This window comes from Sarcophilus harrisii, chromosome 4 (genome assembly GCF_902635505.1).
Source record: "Sarcophilus harrisii chromosome 4, mSarHar1.11, whole genome shotgun sequence".
Classification (NCBI taxonomy): domain Eukaryota; kingdom Metazoa; phylum Chordata; class Mammalia; order Dasyuromorphia; family Dasyuridae; genus Sarcophilus; species Sarcophilus harrisii.
The window spans coordinates 334,321,994-334,348,452 of NC_045429.1; the positions used below are offsets into that span (position 1 = coordinate 334,321,994).

The 26,459-nt window shown below is 33.2% G+C and overlaps 1 protein-coding gene across 3 annotated transcripts in view; it reads right to left on the minus strand.

Annotated features, from left to right (window-relative positions):
- Positions 1–26,459, minus strand: part of FBXL20 (F-box and leucine rich repeat protein 20) — a 111,503-nt gene that overhangs the window by 14,579 nt on the left and 70,465 nt on the right. For all 3 annotated transcript variants that reach the window (XM_031966175.1, XM_031966176.1, XM_031966174.1), the window contains exons 3-11: positions 19,645–19,699; positions 17,347–17,421; positions 15,671–15,765; positions 15,184–15,252; positions 12,909–13,004; positions 10,602–10,728; positions 9,102–9,176; positions 5,694–5,824; positions 3,396–3,456 (exon numbers count right to left, since the gene is read on the minus strand). In XM_031966175.1, the coding sequence (XP_031822035.1) occupies positions 3,396–3,456; positions 5,694–5,824; positions 9,102–9,176; positions 10,602–10,728; positions 12,909–13,004; positions 15,184–15,252; positions 15,671–15,765; positions 17,347–17,421; positions 19,645–19,699 (784 nt within the window). The remainder of the gene's footprint in view (positions 1–3,395; positions 3,457–5,693; positions 5,825–9,101; positions 9,177–10,601; positions 10,729–12,908; positions 13,005–15,183; positions 15,253–15,670; positions 15,766–17,346; positions 17,422–19,644; positions 19,700–26,459) is intronic.

Below are 26,459 nucleotides of genomic sequence, written 5' to 3' on the forward strand. Positions count from 1 at the left end.
TGGGGAAGCCAACACGGGAACAACTTTGTACATACCAGATTTATAGAGTGGAAGATAGGAAATTCTCAGAGGGAAAGCACTAGTATTGGAGGCTGTGGGGTGACTAAAAGCCTCTTGCAAAGAATGATTGCACTGGGTCTTGAAGCAATCTAGGAGGTTGAACATTCTAAGTATAGGAGGCAATCAGTGAAAAGGCACAGAGTCGGAACATAGAATATTGATGTGAGAAATGGCAAGAAGGCCAGTGTCACTGGACTATATTGAGTAATTAGAGAAGAGATGAGTTATGAAAAGCTTTAAAAGACAGAGGATTTTATATTTGATTCTGGAGGCAAAAAGGGAGTACTAAGCTTACTGAATAGAAGACTGATAAAATCACACTTGCACTTTAAGAAGATTGCATTCCGAGCTGAGTGGAAGGTGGAGACATGAGACAAAGCCGTCAACTAAGGCAGCCACTGTAGTTGTTCAGATAAGAAGTGATGAGGGCCTGTACAAGGTTAGCAGCTGGGTACAGAAAAGATATGCTAAACACAGAAAGAAATGACAAAACTTGGCAAGATTGGATATGTAAAGGGAATGTGAGTCAAGGATAACATAGAGATTGTGAATCTGGATGACTAGGAGGATGGTGGTGCCCTTGACAGTAAGAGGTGTTCAAAAGAGGGAAGTTTTAAAGGGAAAATAGATGTTTTAAGGGAAAGACAATGAGTTCAGTTTGGGATATGTTAAATTTGAGGTGTCTACTGGATATACAATACAAAATGTCCAAGAGGCAGATAGTAATGCAAAGAGATCAAGAGAGACATCAGGACTAGACAGGCCTATTAATTATCTACATACCACTGAAAACTGAAGGGAGATGATGAGATCATCAAGCTAGAGAATATAGAGGGAGACAAGAGGCAGCTAGATGGTGCAGTTGATTGAGCACTGGCCCTAGAAAAAAGATCCCAGTTCAAATCTGGTCTCAGGCACTTACTCTTCGTATGACTCAGGGCAAATCATTTAATTCTCATTGCCTCCCTGAAAAAACAATACCAAAATAAACCAAATAGATGATTTAAAAGATTCTTTTCAAGTTAGAAAACCATTAGGTTATTTTATGGTTAAAAAAAAAAAAAGTTTACAAATGGTTAGAGGGAGAAGAGAAGAGGGTCCAAGACAGAGTCCTAGGGGACATACTCACACTTTGTGGGCATTAATGAAGGAAGATTCAACAAAGGAGACTAAAAAGGTGTAACAATCAGACAGGTAGAAGAAGAAAAGGAAGGATCAGAGTTGTAAGCCTAAAATGAGAGAGTATTCACGAGGAGAGGATGGTTGGACAATATCAAAGGATAGAAAATGATCAAGAAGAATGAAAAAAAAAAAAAAAAAAAAAAAAAAAAAAAAAAAGGAAAAAAGCCTGTTAAATTTAGCAATTAAAAGTTCACTGGTAACTTTGGAAAGATGAGGACAGAAGCCAAACTAAGAGAAAGGAACACTGATTACAGATGATTTTCTCAAGGAGTGTAGCAAAGAAAAGTAGATATAGATATAGGAAGATACCTAGAAGGGATGGTCAGATCAAATGAGTATTTTTTTTTAAGTATGGGAAAAGTAGAAGCAGTTGGAAAAGTTAGTAGACATGGAGATTACACAATAGTGACACAGAGGAAATGAAATGATAAAGAAGGAAATCTGGAAGAGTACAAGATGGAAGGAATAAAAATGAAGAATACGAAATTATTTCTTTGGAGGTAAGCATAGATGTCTTATTTCTAGTGTTTTTCCCACTAATTTTTGGATATGCTATATCCTAAGTCACATTTCACTATTGTTCTTAAGAGTCACATCTCTTCCCACAAGCCATTATGGTAATCAAAGGAACTCAGATTTATTTAAAAAAAAAAATCACCGTACTTATAAAGCATTCAGTGAATAGAGAAAATCTAAAAAGTCTTCCTATTTTAAAGTCTAATATTTCTTTTAGTACTCAACTTACATTACAAACACTGAAACAACCAAATTAGGTTTCCATTTCTCTTACTTCAAGAATCTGTGATTTCATTTGTGTGGGTACTTCCTCCACCTATGAAGATTGCAACCCCTCTCTATTTTAGTACAGTGATCTCCAAAGTGGGGCCGTGGCATACCTAAAGGGGTAACCAATCAGAAGATGGGTCCAATCCTACTCTTTCCCCAAGAGTTAATTATAGGGTTTGTCTCCAATAATCATACCCCTCACCCATAAATAGCAAGTAATGCTCCCCTTTTCCATTCCTCCCATAGATGGCTTCAAGTAGTTGCATAAGTTTTCAGTTTGTCCTCTTCTGCAATAGCCCTTTAGAATAACTATATCATTACATTAATAATTATATTCCAAACCTAGTGCGTCCTATATCAACAGATGTAAAGGCACAAGATACACCGCCCCTATCTCTCTCACCAGTAGGTTAGCCATACCCAGCTCCCTTATTACTTCATGGTTGTTGCAGTTACCAAGGAAGGTCCTATGATCTGAGGCAATGGCTGGTTAGAATAACTTCCCCACCTCTAGTTTAGTTTTCAGTGACACAGAAGAAGCTGCACAGATTAAGAGGGCATGGCTGGGTTACAATGGACATCAAGTTATTCCTGCCTTCCAGGTTCTCAACCTCCTCATTATTACAATGTACAAGTTAAGTACCCCTTATTAAAACTCTCTTACTTCACACACTTAGATTTGATCTTTCAATCCATATAAAACATCTTGTAAATAATGCATTTCAGTAGTCTATGAACCCAGCTGCTAAAAAATAAGAATACCACATGTTTCAATAGCTTAGAAGAAATATCATTATTAATATTTTGATGAGCAAAAAGATTTGATATCTTTAATAAATATTATTATCAAAATATTTTATCTTTACACAGTAGTAAACAAATTATAAATAATATGTATCTACATATTGGGAATACACATTCAAAACTTCTTCAGTAAACAAGTCTTTATAAATTACTGTGCCTGAAAAGAACTCATCATTCGGTGATGAATTTATTGGTAATCAGTGTTTCTGAAAGTAGACTAAAACCTTAAACAAGGGCAGGAGCTGTGAGGGCCAGGAGTCTTCACTGGCAAAGTTCTTGAATCTTACTTCCATACCATAATGAGACATTTTTCTTGGAAAATACAGAAAGGCAACCCAGTTAAAGTTCTGAAAATATGTGGTACAGGGTTTGTTAAGTCAGATCATAGAAAAGCTCTTCATGGTCACACACTGCATTTCTAAATTTGTGGAGTAATAAGACAAGTAAATTGAAACAGGAAGTTGTGTAACTTGGCTTTAATATAAATGGGTAGGATTCTTGCCCTCCCTCTAAAATTAATATGCAAAACAAATCTTAAAACAGACACCAATGACAATACTCACCCTAGCCAGAGTAGTGAAGCCCACATCTGTTAGCTGAGAACACCTTGCCACTTCTAATATTCTGTCCAAAAAGGAAAAAACAAAACAAAACAGAGGAAAAAGGGCAAATTAAGGCATTTAACTAGTAAAAGCTGTGACTTATAAAATTCCATAATTCACATGTAAGGAAGACAAATTCCTACATCTTAAAGATGAATTAAGAAAGAATGATATTCACAACTAAGCATATATATATATAAAACTCCATTTATTTTCATGGGACCATCATAAAAAAAGGCCTATGACAAATACCCTACACTTCATGGAGACATAATGAAAGAACAGAGAAGAATACTTCTTGTAATTGTAGTTAATAACCTTAACCCTGAGATATACCACAATGCTCACACCCAGAGAACAGCTTGCTTCTGGAAAACAATCGGGATTTGACCCTTTATTTATTTTCTGGCACCAAAGTCAATCTCTTCCTACTATATTAAGACAGCTTCTTCATAGATGCAAATTTCCTCAAACACAGATTCTCAGCTAAGAAAAGAGAGTAACGCAACACTAAACTGCTAACTGACCTTAATGTCTCATGTACTCCTTCTCTCCTAAGAAACTAAGTATTCAGCTACCCAAGAGCCATAAAATTCTAAAGCAGTTCTCCCTTCTTAGACAAAGGTTGGGAAATCTCAATGTTACAAAAACGTCTGCCTGAGATGGCTACCACAATATAACCTATTTCATTATTTCTTTAAATGGGCTAAGAAACTTAAAAATCAAGTACAAGTTATTGCCAAAGAAGATTTATCAGAAATGAATAGGGTCTCTGAAATTGTATACTATCAACATAGAGAAGGAAAACAAGATTCAATTTAAACAAAATTTTCTATAACTATCTGTAAATTAAACTCAGGTTATATGAAAGTTAAAAAAAAAAAAGCCACAGACTAGCACCTAAAGTTCAAATTTTTTAATTAAAAAGAGACAATGTATAATACTAATGAGGTTCTTCAACAGCTCACCCGCAAATTAAAATAACTCTTGATTTACCACGTCATACCTATCAGATTGACTAAGAAAAGAGGAAAAGATAACAATAAATGTTGGAAGGGATATAGGAAAAGTGAACACTAATGCATTGTTGGTGGAATTGTGAAATGATCTAACCATTCTGTGAAGCAATCTGGAACCATGCCCAAAAGGCTATAAAACTGTGCATATATCTCTACTGGATCTGTATACCAAAGAAATCATAAAAGAGGGAAAAGGACCCACATGTGCAAAAATGTTTCTGGCAGTTCTTTTTGTGACAATAAAGAATTGAAAAATGAGTACATATCCATCAATTGGGGAATGGCTGAATAATTTATGGTTTATGAAAGTAATGGAGCATTATTGTTCTATAAAAAATAATGAATAGGCTGATCCAAAGGCCTGGAAATAATTGCATGAACTGATGATGAACCAGGAAGACATTATACAAAGCAACAGAAAGACTGTGTAATGATCAAATAAGATAAGATCTTGGTTCTTCTCAGCGATTCAGTAATGCAAGGCAATCCCAATATACTAATAAATGGAAAACTCCATCCACATTCAGAGGGGGACATGCTATTATCGCTTTTTTTTTTCTTCTGGGTTTTTTTCCCCTAAGGGTTTCTCCATTTTGTGCGATCTTTCTCTTCCAACCCGATTCATATGGAAATATGTAAAAATTGAATGTACATGTATAACCAAGGGAAAAAATGATATTTTACATGTACCTGAGGAAATTGAAAGAAAAAAAGAAAGAAAAAATTCATAAAGGACTAACCAATGAACTGTTTCAAAAACTAACATTTTTTAACTCTCCTAGAAAATTGCTTTGGTGTGCTTGTAGTTTTTAACATAAGAGGGGAATAAAATTAACAACAAACAACTTACGAAATGAATAAAAAATTCTCTTTGTTGATGTTATATAATTTCAGAGACTATTCATTTCTGATAAATCTTCTTTGGCAGTAACTTGTACTCACAGTATACTAGTATCTGACTTAAAACTGGGCAGCAGGTATTATTCTTATAACTATTACATTTACTTTGTACATTGCAGGGAGATGGAATGGAAGGTGCAAAGGAATAAGATGACTTTTATTAGAGAAACAGAAGAAGGTATGAAGATAATTTCTCTCTTGTGACTAGTTAGAGCTCAAAAATGTTGAAAAATAGGAGGCTAGTTGCCTCAAAACTCTCATCTTAGAATTATGTGATGTCAAAATAAAGAAATATGGGTGAAAATGGTTTCTATTGTGTGGCAAAAGATGGGATACTCACCTAAGCCGTGGACAGTTTTGACCCAGAGCATTCAGGATTGCATCTGTGATATTGGAGCATCCAGAGGCACAGAGAGACTGCAATTTGTGGCAGCCTCTACATATTGTAATGAGACCATCATCTGTAATTTGCTAAGATGAAAGTAAAATCCTAGATATTAGTCATGAACTGATAGGGAGAAGTCATAGAAATAGACATTAATCCATATACACAGAGCATAAGACCTCAGATCAAGTACAATGCAAAAAGGCAATGAGCCTAAAACAAATTAACATATTGTCCATGAAATGTTGCATTTACTTTGGTTTGCATGGGAAATTATTTGTCAATTAACTCCGCAAACTTCCAAGAGAATTGTTACCAGATACAGTAGAATTTTAATGGGAAGAAGTCATGATTTAGGAGACCAGTCATTCCAATTCTAATATAGAATATGACTCTAGGTAATTTATTTTGACTCATTTTACTCTTGTTTGGGAAAGGAATGTCTGTTCTACCTACCTCACAAAAAGAATTTGTTATGAAGAATGATAGAATCAGGTGAATCTTAAAAAGTAGTACACAAATTCAAAGATTTATTATTAGAATCAGGTTAGTAAAAGGGGGATATATGTTGGTAGGTCGAGTGCATATTTAGCAGGCCAAATGGAATTTCTTCTTTATGTTTTTGAAAAATAATGGCTGAATTCTGAAAGCAGATAATGAAACCTTCCCTACCCCATATTTAGACTTAGAATTGGGATACAAGATCTACTGAATATTTAAAAAATTATCAGATAGAGTGGTTAGTTTGGTTTAAACTCCACACCCCAACTCCCTTCTTATGGGTCTAGGAACATTCACAAAAAGGAGATTAATATACCACCAGGAAAAAACTTAGGAAAAAGTAAGAGGCATTATTGTTGGTGGAGTTGTGAATGGATCCAACCATTCTGGAAAGCAATTTGGAACTATGCTCAAAAAGTTATCAAACTGTGCATACCCTTTGATTCAGCAGTGTTTCTACTGGGCTTATATTCCAAAGAGATATTAAAGCAGGGAAAGGAACCCGTATGTGACAAAAAGTTTATGGCAGCCCTCTTTGTAGTGGTTAGAAACTAGAAATTGAATGGATGCCCATCAATTGGAGAATGATTGTAGTATATCAATGTTATGGAATATTATTGTTCTGTAAGAAATGACCAGCAGGATGAATACAGGGAGGCTTGGAGAGAATCACATGAACTGATGCTAAGTGAAATGAAAAGAACCAGGTGCTCATTATACACTTCAACAATACTATGTGAGGATGTATTGTGATGGAAGTGAATATCTTCAACAATGAGAAGATCAAATTCAATTCCCATTGATCAATGATGGACAGAACCAGCTATACCCAGAGAAAGAACACTGGGAAATTAATGTGAACTACTTGCATTTTTGTTTTTCTTCCCAGGTTATTTTTACCTTCCTGGATCCTATTTTTCTTGTGCAATAAGAGAACTGTATGGATCTGTACACATATATTGTATTTAAGATATACTTTAACATGTTTAATATGTATGAGACCGCCTGCCATCTAGAGGAGCAGGTGGAGGGAGGGAAAGGAAACAGAAGCGATTGCAAGGGACAATGTTGAAAAATTACCCATGCATATGTTCTATCAATAAAAAGGTATAATAAAAAAAAAGAAGCATTAACATAACTCAAAAAGAAAAAACTAGTTTCAAGAATGTACAATTTTTTAATCTTTCAAAAATTACAAGTATGAGAATACTACATAGAATAGATGTGGCTAATTATTAATTTACTTTGATATTGAAATCTACTCAATTTCTGTCTTTTCAAATTACTTAAGAAATACATGAATCAACAATATAGTCAAGTTTCTGCTGTGTTTTGAATTAGTTTGGGCAACACCCTGAGAATTCATCATGACTACAGATTTTGATGAGATATTTCTCCATATTTTTATGGATAGATTCTGGATGGGGAAATAGAACACATTGCTGCATTACAAGAAGTTACATGAACAATGCTGTAACTATTAATTATTTGGTTCCCTGTCACCCCATTGTCTGCTAATAAAGTAGATTTTATTTTTGCTAAAGAGAAAATGTATTGTTTTTTGGAGGGAGTTTTTTAGATGTTATCAATGACCATCAATTTCTTGTTTTAGAAAAATAAATTTCCTTCTTCAGAAAGAAAATTCATATTATTTAAGAGCATCCAAGAAAGACTTTTATAATAAAGTCAGGGCTAGACAAGCCAAAATGATTAAAATTTCTAACCCCATCAGTTAGACAAGGGGTGAGAAGAACAGCAAAATCCTTAACTTCAATTCAATCTAAGGCTCTCTTGGCAGTTTTCCAGGGGCATTCATTTTTAGTACTTCTGGTCGAAGGAAAGGAATGTTGGCATTGGGCTATGGTAGCATTCTTCAGCAGAAAAAGATAAAAAAGAAAAAAGGGAAGAGAATTAAAGAAACATTACCAAGGCAGAAGGTACACAGTATTTATCAGTTTAGCAACAATAAACAGATAAATAGCAAGGGGAGAAGAAATATAGCTACAAGGGTACCTTTTGGGCAGTACATGTCATCCTAAACATACTTCCAAGTTATATGTAAAAATGTTATTTTCAACTTAGCAGTTACTTGCCAGTCTTGCTAAACAAAATTATCACTGATAACTAAATTCTGGGAGTTATTCATCTCAACAGTAACAATCCCCAAAGATCAGGCACTTGAGTTAACTTATTCTGTTCTCTAGTTTAAGACTGATATGCAAATACAATTACTTCAAAGTAACTGCTGGAGAAGGAGAACACACTGGCTGAAGATGTAGCACACCAAAAATTCTCACCAATATGCTTTTTTTGGAGATTGGAGGTTCTCATCACTCCAAGGCCATTCATCTACATCCAATTTAAAAAATATGTATTCCATTAACATTCTGGACCTCTAATAGATTTATCCATTTTCTGAATAATTTGAAGGGGTTTTTATTCAGGTACAACTGTGACTATGGCTTGCACACAAACTGAATTAAAATAGAGGATATTATGAATAATGTTTCAAAGAATTCATAAATACTAAATAGTGCCATAATAAATCACATTTACATAGAATTCTGAAGATGATAAAGTTCTTTTCTTACAACTACTGTGAAAAGTAGAATAAATATCATTTATCACTGTGTGTTTTGAAAAAGCAATATTCAAAAAGGTTAAAGTGATTTGGCCACCCTCACAACCAATAAAATGCCAGGGTAGGCCTTGTACTCTTAGACCAGTGTTTTTTACATTAGATATTAACCTTCAATCAGTAGAGATGGCCGAAAGGGGCTTGGCTTAGAAGATAAGCTTTAGAAAAAAATTACAGTAATAAGCTCATCTATGACTCAAACAAAGTCACAGAAGCCTACTTACTAAGCAAGTCTGAAGATTTAAAGTCACCAGTTCCGGACAATGTGTGCCAATGTATTTGAGAGCTTCATCCTCAAGCTAGAAAGATAGTAAAAAGAAAAGACTGGTTATTGGCATTTCAAAGGAGATAGAAAAATAAAAGAGAGAATGGCTTCCCCTCCCCTCCCCCCCCAGATGATCTAGCTTGGATCATCTTACATTGTATTTTGTATTATCAGTATTTTATATAATTTTTGACCAATTTATAGCCATAGTACCATCATCAAAAGGAACAAGAAAGGATTGTGATTTTACCATGAACAAGTCTTTTAATAAACTAGATGTACTTCTGTTCTTGTCTGGGCTCTGCAGATGACTTGTGAAGCCAATTAGTCCATATAGTCCATATAGTCTAGAAAGGTCTCCAAAACTAAACTTTTGGAAAAAGAACCCAGAGTGGAAGTTTTTTGTTTTTTGGTTGGTCGGTTTTTGTTTTTCCTTTTTGCCACTGAAAGATCACTGCTATGTTTATAGTACTAAGAACAGATGGCATGTAATTGATTACAAAATGTATTCCAATCAATATTTTTCAGAACCATAAATAACCAGAAGCTCAAGCTGTTATTTTGAGGTAATCAAAGCCCTAACATACTGCTTAGAACATCAGGGCCCACCCATCCTGGCAAAAGAATGATAGGAATTACCCTCTAGTCTAGATATAATTTTATTATTGAGGTCTGAGAGAAATTCTGATATAAACCATAGCTGAGTTATTATTTCAAATCCTTTTCTGTTTTTACTACAGTAATAAGCAGAGGTTAATTTTACCTCTTTTAAACGAAGTGCTTGTCTTTTGCTGTGTATGACCAAAGGGATAATAGAGAGGAAAAATAGAGATCAAAATGATAGTAGTATATAGGAATTAAAGAATATGACACATTTGAAAATGATTTCTTAGCAGCCAAATATTTGATTAGAAATGCCAAGACTAGGGCAGCTAGGTGGTGCAGTGGATAGAGCACCAGCCCTTAAGTCAAAAGGACTTGAATTCAAATCTGGTCTCACACACTTAATACTTCCTGGCTGTGTGACCCTAGGCAAGTCACTTAACTCCAATTGTCTCTTAAAAGAAAACCCAAAACAATAACAAAAAAAGAAATGCTAAGACTGCTTATAAATGCTTATAAATGATTCAGCACTCTCACCAAAAACAAACAAACAAACAAAAAAACCATAACAGTGACAATATAACCAGCTTTTTTTCATATGGTAAGATTACAGGGTAAAACTGTTTGTCAGGTGGTACCCATTCAAGATGGCCTTTCAAAGAAAAGCAATTCTACTATTAGATATGTTTGTTATTTAACAGATGTTAAACTTACTTTGTTTTTTCTCAAATTAAACATTTTAGGTCTTAGTGAACATTTTTGATAAGCAACAAGCAGGGGAAAAAAATATCCCTTTTAAACTTCCTAATTTCGTTGCTATGATCTCACAGTTTAAGAGTATTATGTCAAATATTACCTGTGTACAGCCTTTAAGAAATAAGGCTTTGAGCCCTCCACAGCCTCTCACTAGAGCCTGGATACCATCCTTGGTCACCTGGTCACACCATGAAATATTCAGTTGTTCCAGCAGTGGACATCCCTCGCTTAAAAGGGGAAAAACCCAAAACCAGAAAAAAAAAAAAAATCATCACAACTAAGTACTACTCTAAGACTTAGGGACCCAAAGTCCAATTTATGGGAATTTCAATCAACAGAAGAAATGGTTAATCTCCTCTCCCTCATATAAAAATACATTTACTCAACCAGATAATAGAATATATGAAGTCAGTGAGGTATACCTGAAATCATGGTACCATTGTGACAATTGCAAAACTAACTAATGAAATTATTTTCCATGGATATTTTTCAAGTATGAGACTAGAGGAACAACCTCATTATCCTTCAGAGGATCATTTGCCATTACACTGGGCTTCAGGGAGGGGAATTTTTTACCTACATAAACTTCAGAAATATATTTATTTACACAGTAAATAGTTTTTATTACTAGAGGCAATAACCAGACTGATAAAATTAAATTCTTAACATTTTTCACTGGCCTTACTGCATGAAAAACATTTCATACTTGTTAAGTACTTTTTATAAATATAAAATTTATTTCAATGTTACACATAATCACTCTGTGAAGTAGGTAGGGCAGTTATCATTGACAGGTACGGGAAGCTTTATGCCTAAGAATTCTGCTGTGAGTCATACAGTTGGCAAAAGACAACTGAGATTAGAACCCAGCTTTCCGAATTTAAATTTATTTTTAATATTAATTAAAAACTTTAATTGATATAGGAATCCAAAATATGTAAACCTAAATAGCTTGTAAATTTATAACCTATAAGCACATTTAATTTTCTAGCAAATTAGGCATTTTCCTAAATTCAAACTCAGTCTCTAACATTTACTAGTTGTGTAACCCTGGGCAAATCATTTAATCCTGTTTGCCTTAGTTTCTTGGTGTAGAGGAGATGATGAACACTCCAGTGGTTCTTTGCCAAAGAAAACCTCAAATGGGATCACTAAGAACAGGAGTTGACTGAAAAATAACTAACCAATAATTGAATCTAGATAGTGAGCTATTTTTTTTGGCAACCTAAATTACAGACTTTTTTATTTAATATTCTTATGTAAGTTATCTTTTTCCCATTTTTTTTCTGAGAAATTTTCATAAGCCAGGGTTGCTCCTTATAATCCTTGGACTTGCATTTTTTTCCTCTTTGGCAACATTTTCCTTACTTTTTTTTCTCGTAAAATCTCGTATCCAATCCAGTTCTTGATATTTTAACCATAAACCAATAATTTCAGATGATACTTCAATTATGGCAGATTTCTGACATCTCACTAGATTGATTTTTGAAAATTCTGTCCACAAATAAGTAAATATAGACTGTATGGCAAAATAAACACAAAGGGTTTGAGGGGAGGCTCATTAACAAATGGGATATTCAGGATGGATCTCTTAAAAAGAATGATAGTTGAGCTGAGCCTTGAAGGGACCAGGAAGTCTTATGAGGGCCAATGTGAGAGGAAAGAGCTGGGCAGTAACAATAAATGAGCCAAGAAACAAAATGTTAACACGTAGGAGCTAGAAAAGAGGATAATTTGGGCTGAAACACATATAGATGAAGGGGAATAATGTGTAATCAGCCTTGAAAAGATAAATGGCAAACACAAATACATCATATTTTATTCTAAATGCAGAGAGAAGCTATAGAAGCTTGTGCAGAGGAGTGACATCGTCAAATCTAAACATTAGGAAATATATCAATTTGGTAGCTGCAAAGCAAATGAATTAAAGACTACACATGAGTAAAGCAACTAGGGACCTAATGAAATAGTTCAGGTGAGAAATAATAAAGACCTGGAGTAGGATGGGTGGATTTGAAAGATATGAACACGTCAGATTTGAGAACTGATTAAATACTGATAACCTGATTCTCATTAAGCAAAATGTCACCAGTGTAATAAGCTCTCACTGAAGCTTGTTTAGATGATAAAGCACCCAAGGGAATTAACATTAGCTCTCCACTTTTTCACATTTCACATCTTAGTGCCTAATATTCCAACTGTTATTCATCTTCCTTCCATTCCTCTAGGGAAAAAAAAAAATTAGAAAAATAGTATTCATGGATTATATTTACCTCTGATCAAAGGTCCTAGTCATGTTTTGTCACCTTATATGGGGTACCACTGAAACTTCAGACTATGATAGGATGAGAAATTGAATTTGAACTAATGTACATATGATTAACACTGTAATATATCCAATCCCTACCTCAGTGCTTTTAGAGACATATTGGTGATTGATGTACAGGAAGCCAAATCAAGATGCCTGAGTTTGGAACAGAACTTGCTAAGGCTAGTACACGTGCTGAAAGAGGATAAAGAAGAATTATCTATATTTTTAGACACCAATGAAACAGATACACATATCCACATTATAGAAAAACAAAACCTTATTTAATTTTGCACATATAGGCAGGAGAAGCTTCAATTTTTATGGCCCAAATAGTCATAATATTGAGAATTATATGAACTGTTTAAAGATAAGAATTGGGAGGCTATCCTAAATATAAAGATACCCATGAGTGGCCAGGGGAAAGTGTTGTTTGGTTCATATGTAGAAATATTAGATGTCGGCATGGTCTGATATCTTTTTTCTTCTCAAATTTCTACTCAAAACAATCTTTTAATAGAGAAACGTTATTCAGTGAAGTAGCTAAGGACAGGGAGAAATATGACTTTAGGAATGAGTCATTTGCATGGGAAACACAGAATGGACATGCAATGGGGTCAAACTGAGTAAATTTAGGGACATAATTATACGCTATAATTACCAACTGAATTTCTATTATACCATTACTTTGAAAAACTCAAAATTCTTAAATCTGATTCAAGTGAATGACAATAAAAATGCTTTTTCTCTACATTAAAAAAGGACCACTGATACAAACCATTCAGAATGCCAAATGCCTCTAACATTGAAAAATTTCAAGGAAATTTATCTAATAACTATAAAATAAAAGTCTTTTGGACATCCAGTAATATTAATAAGTCATGTCACGAATTTCAAGAATAGTAGAGAATAAACTATTGCCTTTCATTCAGTTACTTTCTAAAATCCTCTTTTAGTATCCTCTTATTGAAAAAAGAGGCAATAAATTCCTTCAGATCTTCATGCTACTTCAATAATTAAAACAGAGACTATATCAACATTGTATATAACATTAAGATTTTGTTAAATTTGTATAAGGAATGGGGCCTAAAAGTTCAATTTATGGGAATTTCAGTCAATAGAAGAAATGGTTAATCTCATCTTACTCACATAAAACGTACTCACAGTTTCCGTTTAGTTATTTGGTCTTTTAAATTATAAACTTCTCATGGTGAAGCTCATCAATAAACTTATAAACATACAATTAAGTACAAAGTACTTTGTTAGGCACTGAGGATACAAAAGATTTTTTAAAAATGACAGTCCCTACTCTTAAGGAATTTACATTCTCTTAAATGGAACATAACACATATATTGACAAATATAATAAAAAGTAGGGAGTGGTTAAGGCAAAAGGAGAGAACTACATATGACTGGGGCAAAAGAAGAGAACTAGACAAAATGCTAGTTCTAGAAAATCCAAAAAGAATGTTTCAGCTGGAAAGTCTCCATAGAGGACATGATTAAGAACAATAATGGTCCAAAAAGGAAGACATGGGAAGGGTATGTATTTGGTAAGAGGAGAGAATACAAAAAGTTTGGAAAACAGATAATTATCCAAAACAGGTAACTGTCCAATCTGGCTGAAGACAGGGATTACTTCTATGAAATAGGGCTAGAAAGGAAGTTTAAAGTCAAGCTATAGAGAACCTTAAGTGTTAGTATTTTATCCTGCAGACAACAGGAGCCACTGAATGTTTTTGAGCAGGGGAGTGACAGAGTCAGTCCCAGTGTACAAAGGGGAAGAGAATAGAGATAGGAAAACCAAGTCTTCAAATGTTGGACAATAGTACAACATTTGAAAAGCAAGTAATTCTTATATTTTATATTCTGAGTCTTCATGTGGCTGGAATATTTTAATGCTTCACTTTAATCGTTAAGATAGGATTTGGGCCCCCCACTTCAAAAACAATTGTGATTCTATTTATATGTGAACTTAAGTCTCTTTTGAAAAGAACTGAACCTTTGTCACAAAAAGTATTCCTAGGTATGACATAGAATCAAAATGGGTCCACTGTAGGATATAGTTATATACAAATTATCTGTTATATTTTCCATCATGCTATTTCTTTGAAGAATTCAAATTTTCAAACTACACAAGACTAAAAATGCTGTTGCTTTAAATTAAATGGCTTTGGAACCTGAAGTTCAAACAGCTCAATTAAATACTGCCATCTCACCAGAATTAAAGAGGAAAAGTGTCTTTTGTGAGGCAGGATCAAGAATCATATTCCTCTAGCCTGAAAAATAATTTACTAACTTCTTAATGTACCAGCAAAAAATAGAAGGCAAGGAACGGGAATTTTAGTTTGAGCCTAATTTATATGGTACTTACGCATCTGTGGTCTTTGTACATCCATTTAAATTCAGTACTTCAATATTCCTACAGTTTTGTGCAAAGGTCCTTCATGAGAATAGAAAAGAAAGGCTTTCAGATGAAATAGTGGAATTCTACACATTTTAAGGAAGATAATGGTGCATTCTAGTACCACAATTTCTGGTATAAATTTACTAAAACTTTTTCATTAATCATTCTCAACTATCTGGTATCCCTATGTCCCTGAGTTTAAAAACAAACAAAAAAAAAAGAGGCCTGAATGCTTTAAGCCACCAGAAGAGTCAGTTCTAATGAGCAGGTTCTATTCTCCTAGGCTTTAGTTCCAACAGATTACACTTTTCTCAGAAGACAATTTTCATGGTTAAAACATTCTGAATTAGGATATTTCAAAAGCTGAGAAATTAAGACAGCATTTTCTATATGAAGACTCTTCTTTGCTTAGTCAGGATGGACATTTGACAAGTAAAATAAGCTATGGCATTACCTTAATGCATTGTCTCCTACTCCAAGACAGCCACGCAGACTTAACTTTCGTAAGAAACCACCACATCTTTTAGAAATATTCTCTACTACTCGACCCTATGGAAACAAACAAAAGAAACCAAATAAACCGCTCCTTTTGAAAATATCTAGTTGTAGTTTAAACTTGTCTAAAGGAATATGAAAGCCTTAAAATAATTTTACTTTTCCTTCCATTCATTTAAAAAGATCTAGCCAATTTGTGAACCAAATCTCAATCATAACAATCTACAAAGCTTTCCCTAACACACCTAATTACCTAAATATTTATTCATTCATTTATTCATCCCCAAAACTGTGTTCTATTGATTTTTATATAATCAATGAGATATTTTGGCTATTACTCGAAGAAATGTTGTTTTCTATTTTTCATAGCTTATCTCATAAATCTGTCAATTTCATGAAACTCAATTCTAGGTTTCTTAAGATCAAATACAATATTGACATGTATAAATATAAAAACTACCAAATTGCTGCTTTCAAAGATAGAGGGATAATGGAAAGGAGAAAACTCAGAACTCAAATTTTAAAAAAAGGTTTTTTTTTTTTTTTCTTTTTTAAACAAGCAACTGAGAAACAATGATATAAATAAAAATATGTTGGAGGGGAGAAAGATGCAATCTACAATTGGTTTTGTGTTCCCTTCCACTTTGGCAGTGCCAATTCTAGTTCTCTCTTTAGGTTAGTTAAAAAAGGTTAACTAAATTTAGTGTACACTTTTATATGTTTAAGGTATACACAAGGGTTAGATAATTTTTTTGGGGGGAGGAGAGAAACAGTTTAAGATCAGTGGGGAAAGTCATAGAATCAATTTAAACTCAAAGCAATCTCTATTCCATTATACTGTGACAAGAGACAAAATTGAGATCGCAATTTTCCTCAAAAAGTTTCCTCAAAAGTTTCCTCAAAGCTAATTTTAATTTATTCTTCTGATAAGCATATATCATTTCACAAATGTAGTATGCTCCTTGAAGGAAACTATTTCTAATGGACCACTAAGAAATTAAAGAATGAGAGGAAAGGGAGGATAGAAGGAATTGGGAGTGAAATAACTTTTAAAAATCTTGAATATAAAAGCTTTTATTCCAGATTTATGGATTTGTCCAGAGGTATTTTTAACAATGTGTGAAACTTTTCTAGAAAGTCATGAAATACAAACTTTTCTGTAGCTTTCAATTTTCATTTTAAGATAGGCTACCTGAAGGGCTGAAATAGCAAAATGGGAATTTTGCAACCAACTTGGAATGAGTTTTCCTTTTCTTAACAAAACAATACCTGTAAACTTTCTCAAGACCCAAAATGTTGAGCCTTAGGAGCTATATATATTCCTAAATAAGACACAAATCAATTTGCTCTTTAACAAAGACAAAAATGACTTTTTAAAAGAGAAAGAACATATACATAATTCTATTGTGAAATCTCTTTTTAATCTTTTTCCAAAGAAACAGTTCTGCCCAACCTTAAAAGTTAAAATGAAGCTTTTGGGATTCAAGATTTCCCTGAAGTTCAACCACACTCAAATTAATGATTTTTCTTTCTCTCTAGGGAAATGGGAGAGTTATGCTAATGGTATTAATCTAGTCTATATGGTAATTACATTTTAAAAAGATAAATGGGATCACATATTACATATAATTATACCTCGATATCCCTCTGGAAATCAAATAGGTCAATCCGCTGCCAGTTGCTGCCATCTAGAGCTAGAACATTCCAAGCCTAGATTGAAGAAAGAGTCCACACAAAATTAATTAAGAAAAAAAAAGTCACTGTGACCTAATTTAGGCTTTATGAAAGTCTACTTAAAAAATAAGAGAGTTTGCCTCACTTTTAACCAATAAAGATCATTTACCCTAATCCTTCCTACTATAAGACCCATATACACAAAGGGGTGAATGGATGTAGAACCTCTGACATTTGTCAAATGTGCACTCAATGTGGGTGATCAGAGCAATGATCAGGAAAAACAAGACTACAGGATAAAGACTAATGCTATTTTTTTAACTGGAATATTTGCAAGCATTGGCTATTGAAGGTATTTACCCAGAATAATAAAACCTGAATTGGAAAAAAGAGAAAGAGTAAATGGAGACAAAACAAACAAAGATCACAGGAGTTAGAGGATGAAGGGCCTTAATAATGATCTAGTTCAAAAACTTAAATTTAGAGACAAGAACAAATGAGACTCAGAATGAGAAAGTGACTTGCCCAAAATCATATTATTACTAAGTGGTAAAAGAAAAGATTAAAATCAGTCTCCAATATTTTCCATACTATTGAAAGTGAGACTAAAGGAAATCATTTTCTACAGATCACTGAGTATTCAAAACTTATCAATTACATTTTCTATTGTTAGAATTTAAAATGTAGAATATGCATCTGACCTGAAAAGAAGGCACAATTTATTTCTTGGACTGTATGTAGATTTGTTTGTCTTTCTACTATTTCAAGCAGCAAGTTAACAAGCATGACATTCATTACCACAAGAGGGAGTATCTTTCAAAATGGGACCAGGTTTGGTGACTCTCAGATGACAACACAGTTACTATAAGATATCCTGTAAAACTAATTAATCCTGTATTGTAGGTATGTGGAGACAACAGGAGAGGTTCATTCAAACCTGACAAGCAACATACTCACAACAAGGGACAGGGCTAAGGATTTGACTGGCATAAGAAATTCTTAGATAATCAAAATGGCAATGGTAATAATAGCATATATATGATACATATATGCACACAGCATTTACTATATATAGCTACATGTTATATTGTACTGTGCTAAATGCCTTACAATTATCTCACAATTGGTCCTCACAAAAAGCATAGGAAAAAAGTGTTATAAGTAATCTCATTTTACAGATGAGGAAAGGGAGGCACTTTGGATTAAGTGATTTAATCAAAGTTACACAGGAATAAGTGGCAAAGCTAAAACTGAATTCTAAGTCCTCTGACTTGAATGCTAGCACTCTCCTCTACACTAGACTTTACTCTAGGAGTGAATCGGCTGGGTCTCCTTACATTTCAGAAACTAATTAAAAATTAATTTAACACACACACACACACACACACACACACAATGTATTTCAAAGCAGAAAAAAAACTAGGGGGGAAATTATTAGGAAAAAACTTTCTTGTTTAAAGTTCTCAATGTACATTAGGAAAGTAGTGTGACAAAATATCTGAAGAGTTTTCTCCATATTCAAAGATTCAAATAATCTATCACCTTTGTCCAGTATGATTATTAAAACTGCTTTGTATCTTTTAAACTGGACAAGATATCCAAGTATATAATGAAATAAAACATATAACCTAGGAACTCATAGTACATCAGTGGCAGAGGTGTAACTGAAGAACCTAATCATTTGCTAAAACAGTATGCACAGTAGTTAAAAGGATCTGGAAAGAGCTAAAACTATTAGATCTCTCAAAAAGAAAAAATTACCATAATTGAAACCTTTTTTGCTGAACATGTTTATTCAGTTTAATCATATAAGGAGCCAAGAATAATAAGAAACTAAAAGGTTAGAGAGCAATTAAGTGGAATAGTAGATGCACTGAACCTGGAGTAGGAGAGATAAATTGAGTCTCAGACATTTACTACTTGTAAGGGCCTGGCAAGTCACTTAACTTCTTTCTACCTCAGTTTCCTCAACAGTAAAAGCTGTTGTGAGAATGAAATAAGATAATATTTGTAATGTTCCCAGCACAGGGCCTGGCACATAATAGGCACTTAATAAGGCTTATTCTATATTCCCTTCCTCTACTTCTCTTTATAAAGAATACATGACAGAATTCTGTAACAGTGGTCATGATATCAATTTAGTTTCACTAAGTGTCAAACATTATCTCTTACAGCATTAATACATACAAGGTTAGATGATTACCCCAACATCAGTATTACAAAAGCAGGTTTCATTAAAATTATGCCAGCTATTCTTACCCTGGAGACTTGAGCACAACGACACAATGTAACAACATCCAGAAAAGAGAATATTCTAAAAAGAAAAAGAAAAAATTTATTATAGAAATTAAGTTTTTCATAATTTTAGATATGTATAACAAAACAGAACACTTAAAAAAAGAGACAATTTGAAAAATAAAAATAAAAATCAAATTTAGTTTTTTTTTTAAAGCACAATTCCACAGTTAAACATTTAATTTTCTACCTTACAATTCTGCTGACAACATCAACACAGTAATTTATTGACATAGTGACAATTAATACTGGTACAAGGGTAGCATGGTAGAAATTGAAGAAAAATTTTTCTCTACTAAAAAATTATGCAACTCTTAAAAAAAAAAAAAGGAATAAGTCATTGTAATCATTCTGTCGGATGAATTCTACCATAAGCGATCTGTAGATGTGACCAGATATATGGAAATTAAAACTAAAAGGACCACTTCTACATGAAACATTTCATATATCTATAGCACCTTCGTATCTTTCATTTCTACTACTCATTTCATTTCTATCAGTTTTGTCTTCAAATTATTCATTTTTACTACAGTACATTCTTAGAATTCCCATTTACTTCATATCAGTTCATTTAAGTTTTTCTGTGTTTATGAAGTCAGTGACTTCCTAATTTCCTTTAGCACAATAGCCATTCATATTCCACAATTTATTTAGTATTTCTCAAATGTTGTACCATCTTAAGTTTCTAGTTTTTTACCGCTACTACAAAAAAGGCCTGTTTTAAAAATGTGTACTTTTTTTCTCTTGTATAGCTGAATCAAAGGATATACACTGTTTAGTAACTTTGAATATAATTTCATATTGCTTTTCATGACTGAATCCATGTGGATCCCCCAAGAGTTTATCAATATCTTTAGTTTCCACTGTCCCTCCAAAATTTATCATTTTCATTTGGATGATGGCTATAAAATGGAATCTCTGAAATGCCTTAATTTCTATTTTTCTGGAAGAGATCTAGAGTGCTTATAGATAGCCTAGACTTCTTCCCTTGAGAACTCTCTTCTTTAGAGCATATATCAATGACTAGATCATTTTTTAAAATAAATTTGTACCAATTTCTAAGAATGTGACCTTGTTCATAAAAACTTTATAGGAAGACTTTCCCTAGTTGTTTTCCTTCTTGTTCTTATTGTATTAGAATTCTTTACTATAAACTTTAAAATTTTATATAATAAAAATCATGCATTTTATTTTCTATGATTCTTTCTATTCCTTGGTTAATTGTGTATTTTTCTCTTATTTCATTCATTTGATAAGTAACTTTTAAAAATATTTTGTTTTGAGAATTTCCCTGTCATCATTTGTGATAATAAGAAGTACTACAAAATCAGTTAGTGTAGAATATAACAAAAAATCCTTTATTCCATCAGATTATGTAGACTTAATGTAAATTACTTGAAAAATTCTCAAATTTACTTTAAAGAAAACAAACAAACAACCTTCTGTCTTCTACTGTTTAGGATTATTATTTGCTATTTGGCACAGGTCCTTGTCAACACAATAGATTAAAAATAAAATTTGAAAAACAAATCAAATTTGTATTTCATAAAGTAGATTACAGTAGTTCTTAAATTTAAAAAAAACTGTTAATTGGAAAAATTAATCATGTGACTAATTAAAATTGAGGATAAACTAAAGTGCAAATTTAGTAAGGCAGTAAAACTAATCTACATCCAGCAAGCTAAGAAATGTTTTGTCACACAGAAAGATAGAGAAGTTCCTAATTATAAGCATAGAAAAGAAATTATAAAGCCAACAACATTATCAAATTAATTAGGTGGGTTTAGGAGCACCATAACAAGGTCTGGAATGTATACTATTCAGAAAAAGAAACGACAGTAGTGACAGCAATGAGCAATAATCATATTATTATTATTATTACAGTCAGTTTGTGCTAGCCGAAGTAGAGTGGCTATTATTAGATAAGAAAATGATTAATTTTGATGCAAATGGCATGAAAACCTTTTAAATTCACTTCTTTCAAAAGGTACCTCATCTTTGTGTTTACAGACACTAATTCCTAACTAACCAAAAAAGAAGCATATATAAAAAGAAAAAAGGAAAAAGAATTGGTGAATGACTTAGAAATATCAGTTCAAGATTACAAAAAGAGCATTAAGAAAGAATGCCTTCGAAGCAATAAACTGGAAAAACATTTTTACAGTCAAAGGTTCTGATAAAGGCCTCATTTCCAAAATATATAGAAAATTGAATCTAATTTATAAGAGATCAAGCCATTCTCCAATTGATAAACGGCCAAAGGATATGAATAGACAATTTTCAGACGAAGAAATTGAAACTATTTGTAGCCATATGAAAAGATGCTCCAAGTCATTATTAATCAGAGAAATGCAAATTAAGACAACTCTGAGATATCACTACACACCTGTCAGATTGGCTAGAATGACAGGGAAAGATAATGAAGAATGCTGGAGGGAATGTGGGAAAACTGGGACACTGATACATTGTTGGTGGAATTGTGAATACATCCAGCCATTCTGGAGAGCTATTTGGAACTATGCTCAAAAAACTATCAAACTGTGCATACACTTTGACCCAGCAGTGTTAACTACTGGGCTTATACCCCAAAGAGATTTTAAGGAAGGGAAAGGGACCTGTATGTGCAAGAATGTTTGTGGCAGCCCTCTTTGTAGTGGCCAGAAACTGGAAACTGAGTGAATGCTCATCAATTGGAGAATAGTTGAATAAATTGTGGTATATGAATATTATGGAAAATTATTGTTCTGTAAGAAATGACCAGCAGGATGATTTCAGAAAGGCCTGGAAAGACTTACATGAACTGATGCTGAGTGAAAGGAGCAGGACCAGGAGATCATTATATACTTCAACAACAATACTATATGATGATCAATTCTGATGGATGTGGCCCTCTTCAACAATGAAGATGAACGAAATCAATTCCAATAGAGCATAATGAACTGAACAAGCTACACCCAGGGAAAGAACTCTGGGAGATGACTATGAACCACTACATAGAATTCCCAATCCCTCTATTTTTGTCCACCTGCATTTTTGATTTCTTTCACAGGCTAATTGTACACTATTTCAAAGTCCGACTCTTTTTATACAGCAAATTAACTGTTTAGACCTGTATACTTATATTGTATTTAACTTATACTTTAACATATTTAACATGTATTGGTCAACCTGCCATCTGGGGGAAGGGGTGGGAGGAAGGAGGAAAAAGTTGGAACAAAAGGATTTGCAACTGTCAATGCTGAAAAAAATGCATATATCTTATAAATAAAAAGCTATAAAAAAAAAAAAAAAAGAAAGAATGCCTTCATATAGACTGGGTGTACAACAAGACCTTTTGCTTCCTGGAAGATGTAAAAGATATCAACTGGCACTCTAAATGCTTAATAAGGAGCAACAATCAGTGAACAAGTTAACATGTTTGTTCTTTAAAGGGACAGGTGAATCTATAGTATGAAAAAATGCTTTAAACCACTGTTGACTAGAGAAATGCAAATTAAAACAAAATGACAAATGTTGGAAGGAATATGGAAAAATAGGGTTAATTAAAGAACTGCTGGTAGAATTGTGAATTGATATAACTATTCTGGAGAGGAATTTGGAACTATGTCTAAAGTGGTATAAAACTCTATGATCCAGCAACACCACTACTATGTCTATATCTGAAAGAGATCAAAAGAAAGGAGGAAGGACTTAGATATTAAAAAATTAATAGCAACTCTTTTTGTGCTATGTCTAAGAATTGGAAATTGAGGGGATGCCCATCAATTACAAAATGACTGTGGCATATGATTGTGATGGAATATTATTGTGCTTTAAGAAATGAATAACAGGATGCTTTCAGAAAAAGTAGACTTAATAAACTGATGTAAATTAAAAGTGAGCAGAACCAGAATCTTATACACAGTAACAATATCACATGATGATCAATTGTGAATTGACTTAACTATTCTCAGAAATACAAAACCAAAGTTATTCACAATGAAAAAGCTATCTACGTCCACAGAAAGAACTTGGAATTCAAAATTTTAAACTTAACCTCATTTCTAAAATATACAGAGAAAAGAATCAAATTTATAAGAATATACGTCATTCCTCAACTGATAAATTGTCAAAGGGCTTGGAAAGAAATTTTCTTTCCATGAATTGAAGAATTTCAAGATGAAGAAATTGAAACAATTTCTAGTTACATGAAAAAATACTCTTAAATCACTAGTGATTACAAAAATAAAAATGAAGATAACACTAAGGCACCACTTTACATCTATTCAATTGGCTACTATGATAGGAAAAAGATAATGATAAATTTTGGCTTGCTGATAGTTGATCATTGTCTAATATTGCTGTTACTGTGTACAATGTTCTCCTGGTTCTGATCATTTTACTTTGCATCAGTTACATAAGTCCAGGTTTTTCTGAAAGCATCCTATGCATCATTTCTAATAATACATAATAGCTTTTTCATCACAATCATATATGACTACTTCAGCCATTCCCTATTGATGAGCATCCTTTGCTCATCAATTTGCATATTTCACCACAGTTCAAAATTCAGTGCTTTAGAGACCCAATTTTCTCATAATATCTCCAACATTTATACCTTGTAGTTGTTTTACACGGCATTTCTCTAATCAATAGTGATTTTGAGCATTTTTCTTATGAACATAGATTGATCATTTATCAAATAAAAAATGATGTGAATTCTTACAAATTTGGCTCAATTCTCTACATTTGACAAACAAGACCATGTGTTGCCAAAAAAAATTTCACAATTAAAGAGAGCCATCTGCACCCAGAGAGAGGACTATGGGAACTGAGTATGGACCACAATATAACATCTTTATATTTTCTTCCTGTTTCTTGCATTTTGTTTTTTCATTTTTTCCCCTTTTTGATCAGATTTTTCTTGTGCAACAAGAAAATTTTTGTGGAAATATATATAAAGACTTGCATGTTCTTCATTTAACATATATTGGATTTCTTGCCATCTAGGGGAGAAAGTAGAGGAAAGGGAGAAAATTTGGAACACAAAGTTTTTCAAGGGTTAATGTTGAAAATTATCCAAACATATGTTTTGAAAATAAAAAAATCACTGTCAACATCACACCTTCATCTACCTTTCTACTATAAAAAGCACCTCCTTTATGTTTAAATTAATTAAATATCCATTTTCCCCTGGAGGATTATATTCAGTATTGCGTTGCTTTTGGTAGTAATCGTAGCTTTTCTACCTTCCAGAATATCAGAAGCTGCTAGATCACCCATGAACCTGACTGGGGTTCTATGATATTGACAGGTTCTTTCTGGCTACTTGTAATATTTTCTCTGTGACTTGGGAGTCCTAGAATGTGGCCATAATATTACTGTGATTTTTTATTTTGGCAACTCTTTATCAATGATCAAAAGTTCAATGGATAATTTCAATTTCTACTCCAATTGTGAAATATCAAGGCTTTGATATTTGATATTTTTGATATCAAGGGATATCACATTTCCTTTGACAATTTCTTTAAAGACAATGTCTAAATTCCTTTTTTGATCGTGACTTTTAGAAATTTAGAATTTTAGAATTTGTAAGGAATTATTTTCTTCAGCGAAGTTTTGTGATCTTTTCCATTTGGGCAATTCTGCTTTCTGAGAAATTCTTTTCTTCAATAGATTTTTATGCTTCTCTTACCATTTGATTTATTCTGTTATTTTAAAGTATTATTTTCTTTCTTATTTGTTGTATGAATTCTTTACCAAGCTGTTGACTCTTCTCAAGTTCTCTCTTATTTGATTTTAAATCCTTTTTGAGCTCTTCCAGAGACTGAGACAAATCTGCATTTTCCTTTGAAGTTTAATGCATTTAGCTGCTTTGAATTTGTGGTCTTCTGAGTTTATGTTTTGATCCTTCATGTCACCATAAGAACTTTTATGATTAATATCTTTTTTTCTTTACTCATTTTTTTCCTACCCTATTTCCACACATTTAACTTTATATTAAAATTGGGCTCTGTAAATGGGGTAAAAGGAAACGCAAAATTCAGGGTTTCTTGTTCTGCTGTTTTCAGAGCTAGTTTTGGGGAACTGTTAAGTTTTCTAAGGTAGTATGATCTAAGAAGTGATGTGGTCACTGTGCTCTGAACTGTGAAAGACCACAACCACTATTTAAGTCCTATTAAGGCCATGATGGAAATAAAGCAAGTAATTTCTTCAGCAGTAGGATACTGTGCTGGGCACACACTGGGCAGAAGAGCAGTTCAATCAATAAACAATTATTTATTAAGCACCTATTAAGTGTCAAGCACAGTTGGAAACAGAGGCAAAAGACAATTCTAGCCCTCAAAGGCAGTAAGAATCTAATGGGGGAGACTACATACAAACTACTACATACAAAGCAAGCTATGACTTGGGAAGGCATTAGAATTAAAAGGGATTGGGAAAGACTTCCTGTATAGATCAGATTTTATTAGGGATTAAATGGAAGCAAGAAATCAGAGTGGAGGAGGGAAAATATTCTAGGAAAAGGGAATAATCAGAGAATGTGTCCAGAGCCTGAACTCCACAGTCACTGGACTGAAGAAGATTAAAAATGTAAAAGAGAGCACTTCTTATGAATGGCCCTTTATATGAAAACAACATTTTCAATTTGATCCCGGAGGCAACAGGGAGCTAATAGAGTTTACTGAGTAGAGAGATGACATTGGTGCACCTGTACTTTTAGGAAAACCACTTCAGCAGTTAAATGAAGGACAGAATGAATTTGAGACAGGCCACTTCAACAGCAGGCTACTGATAAT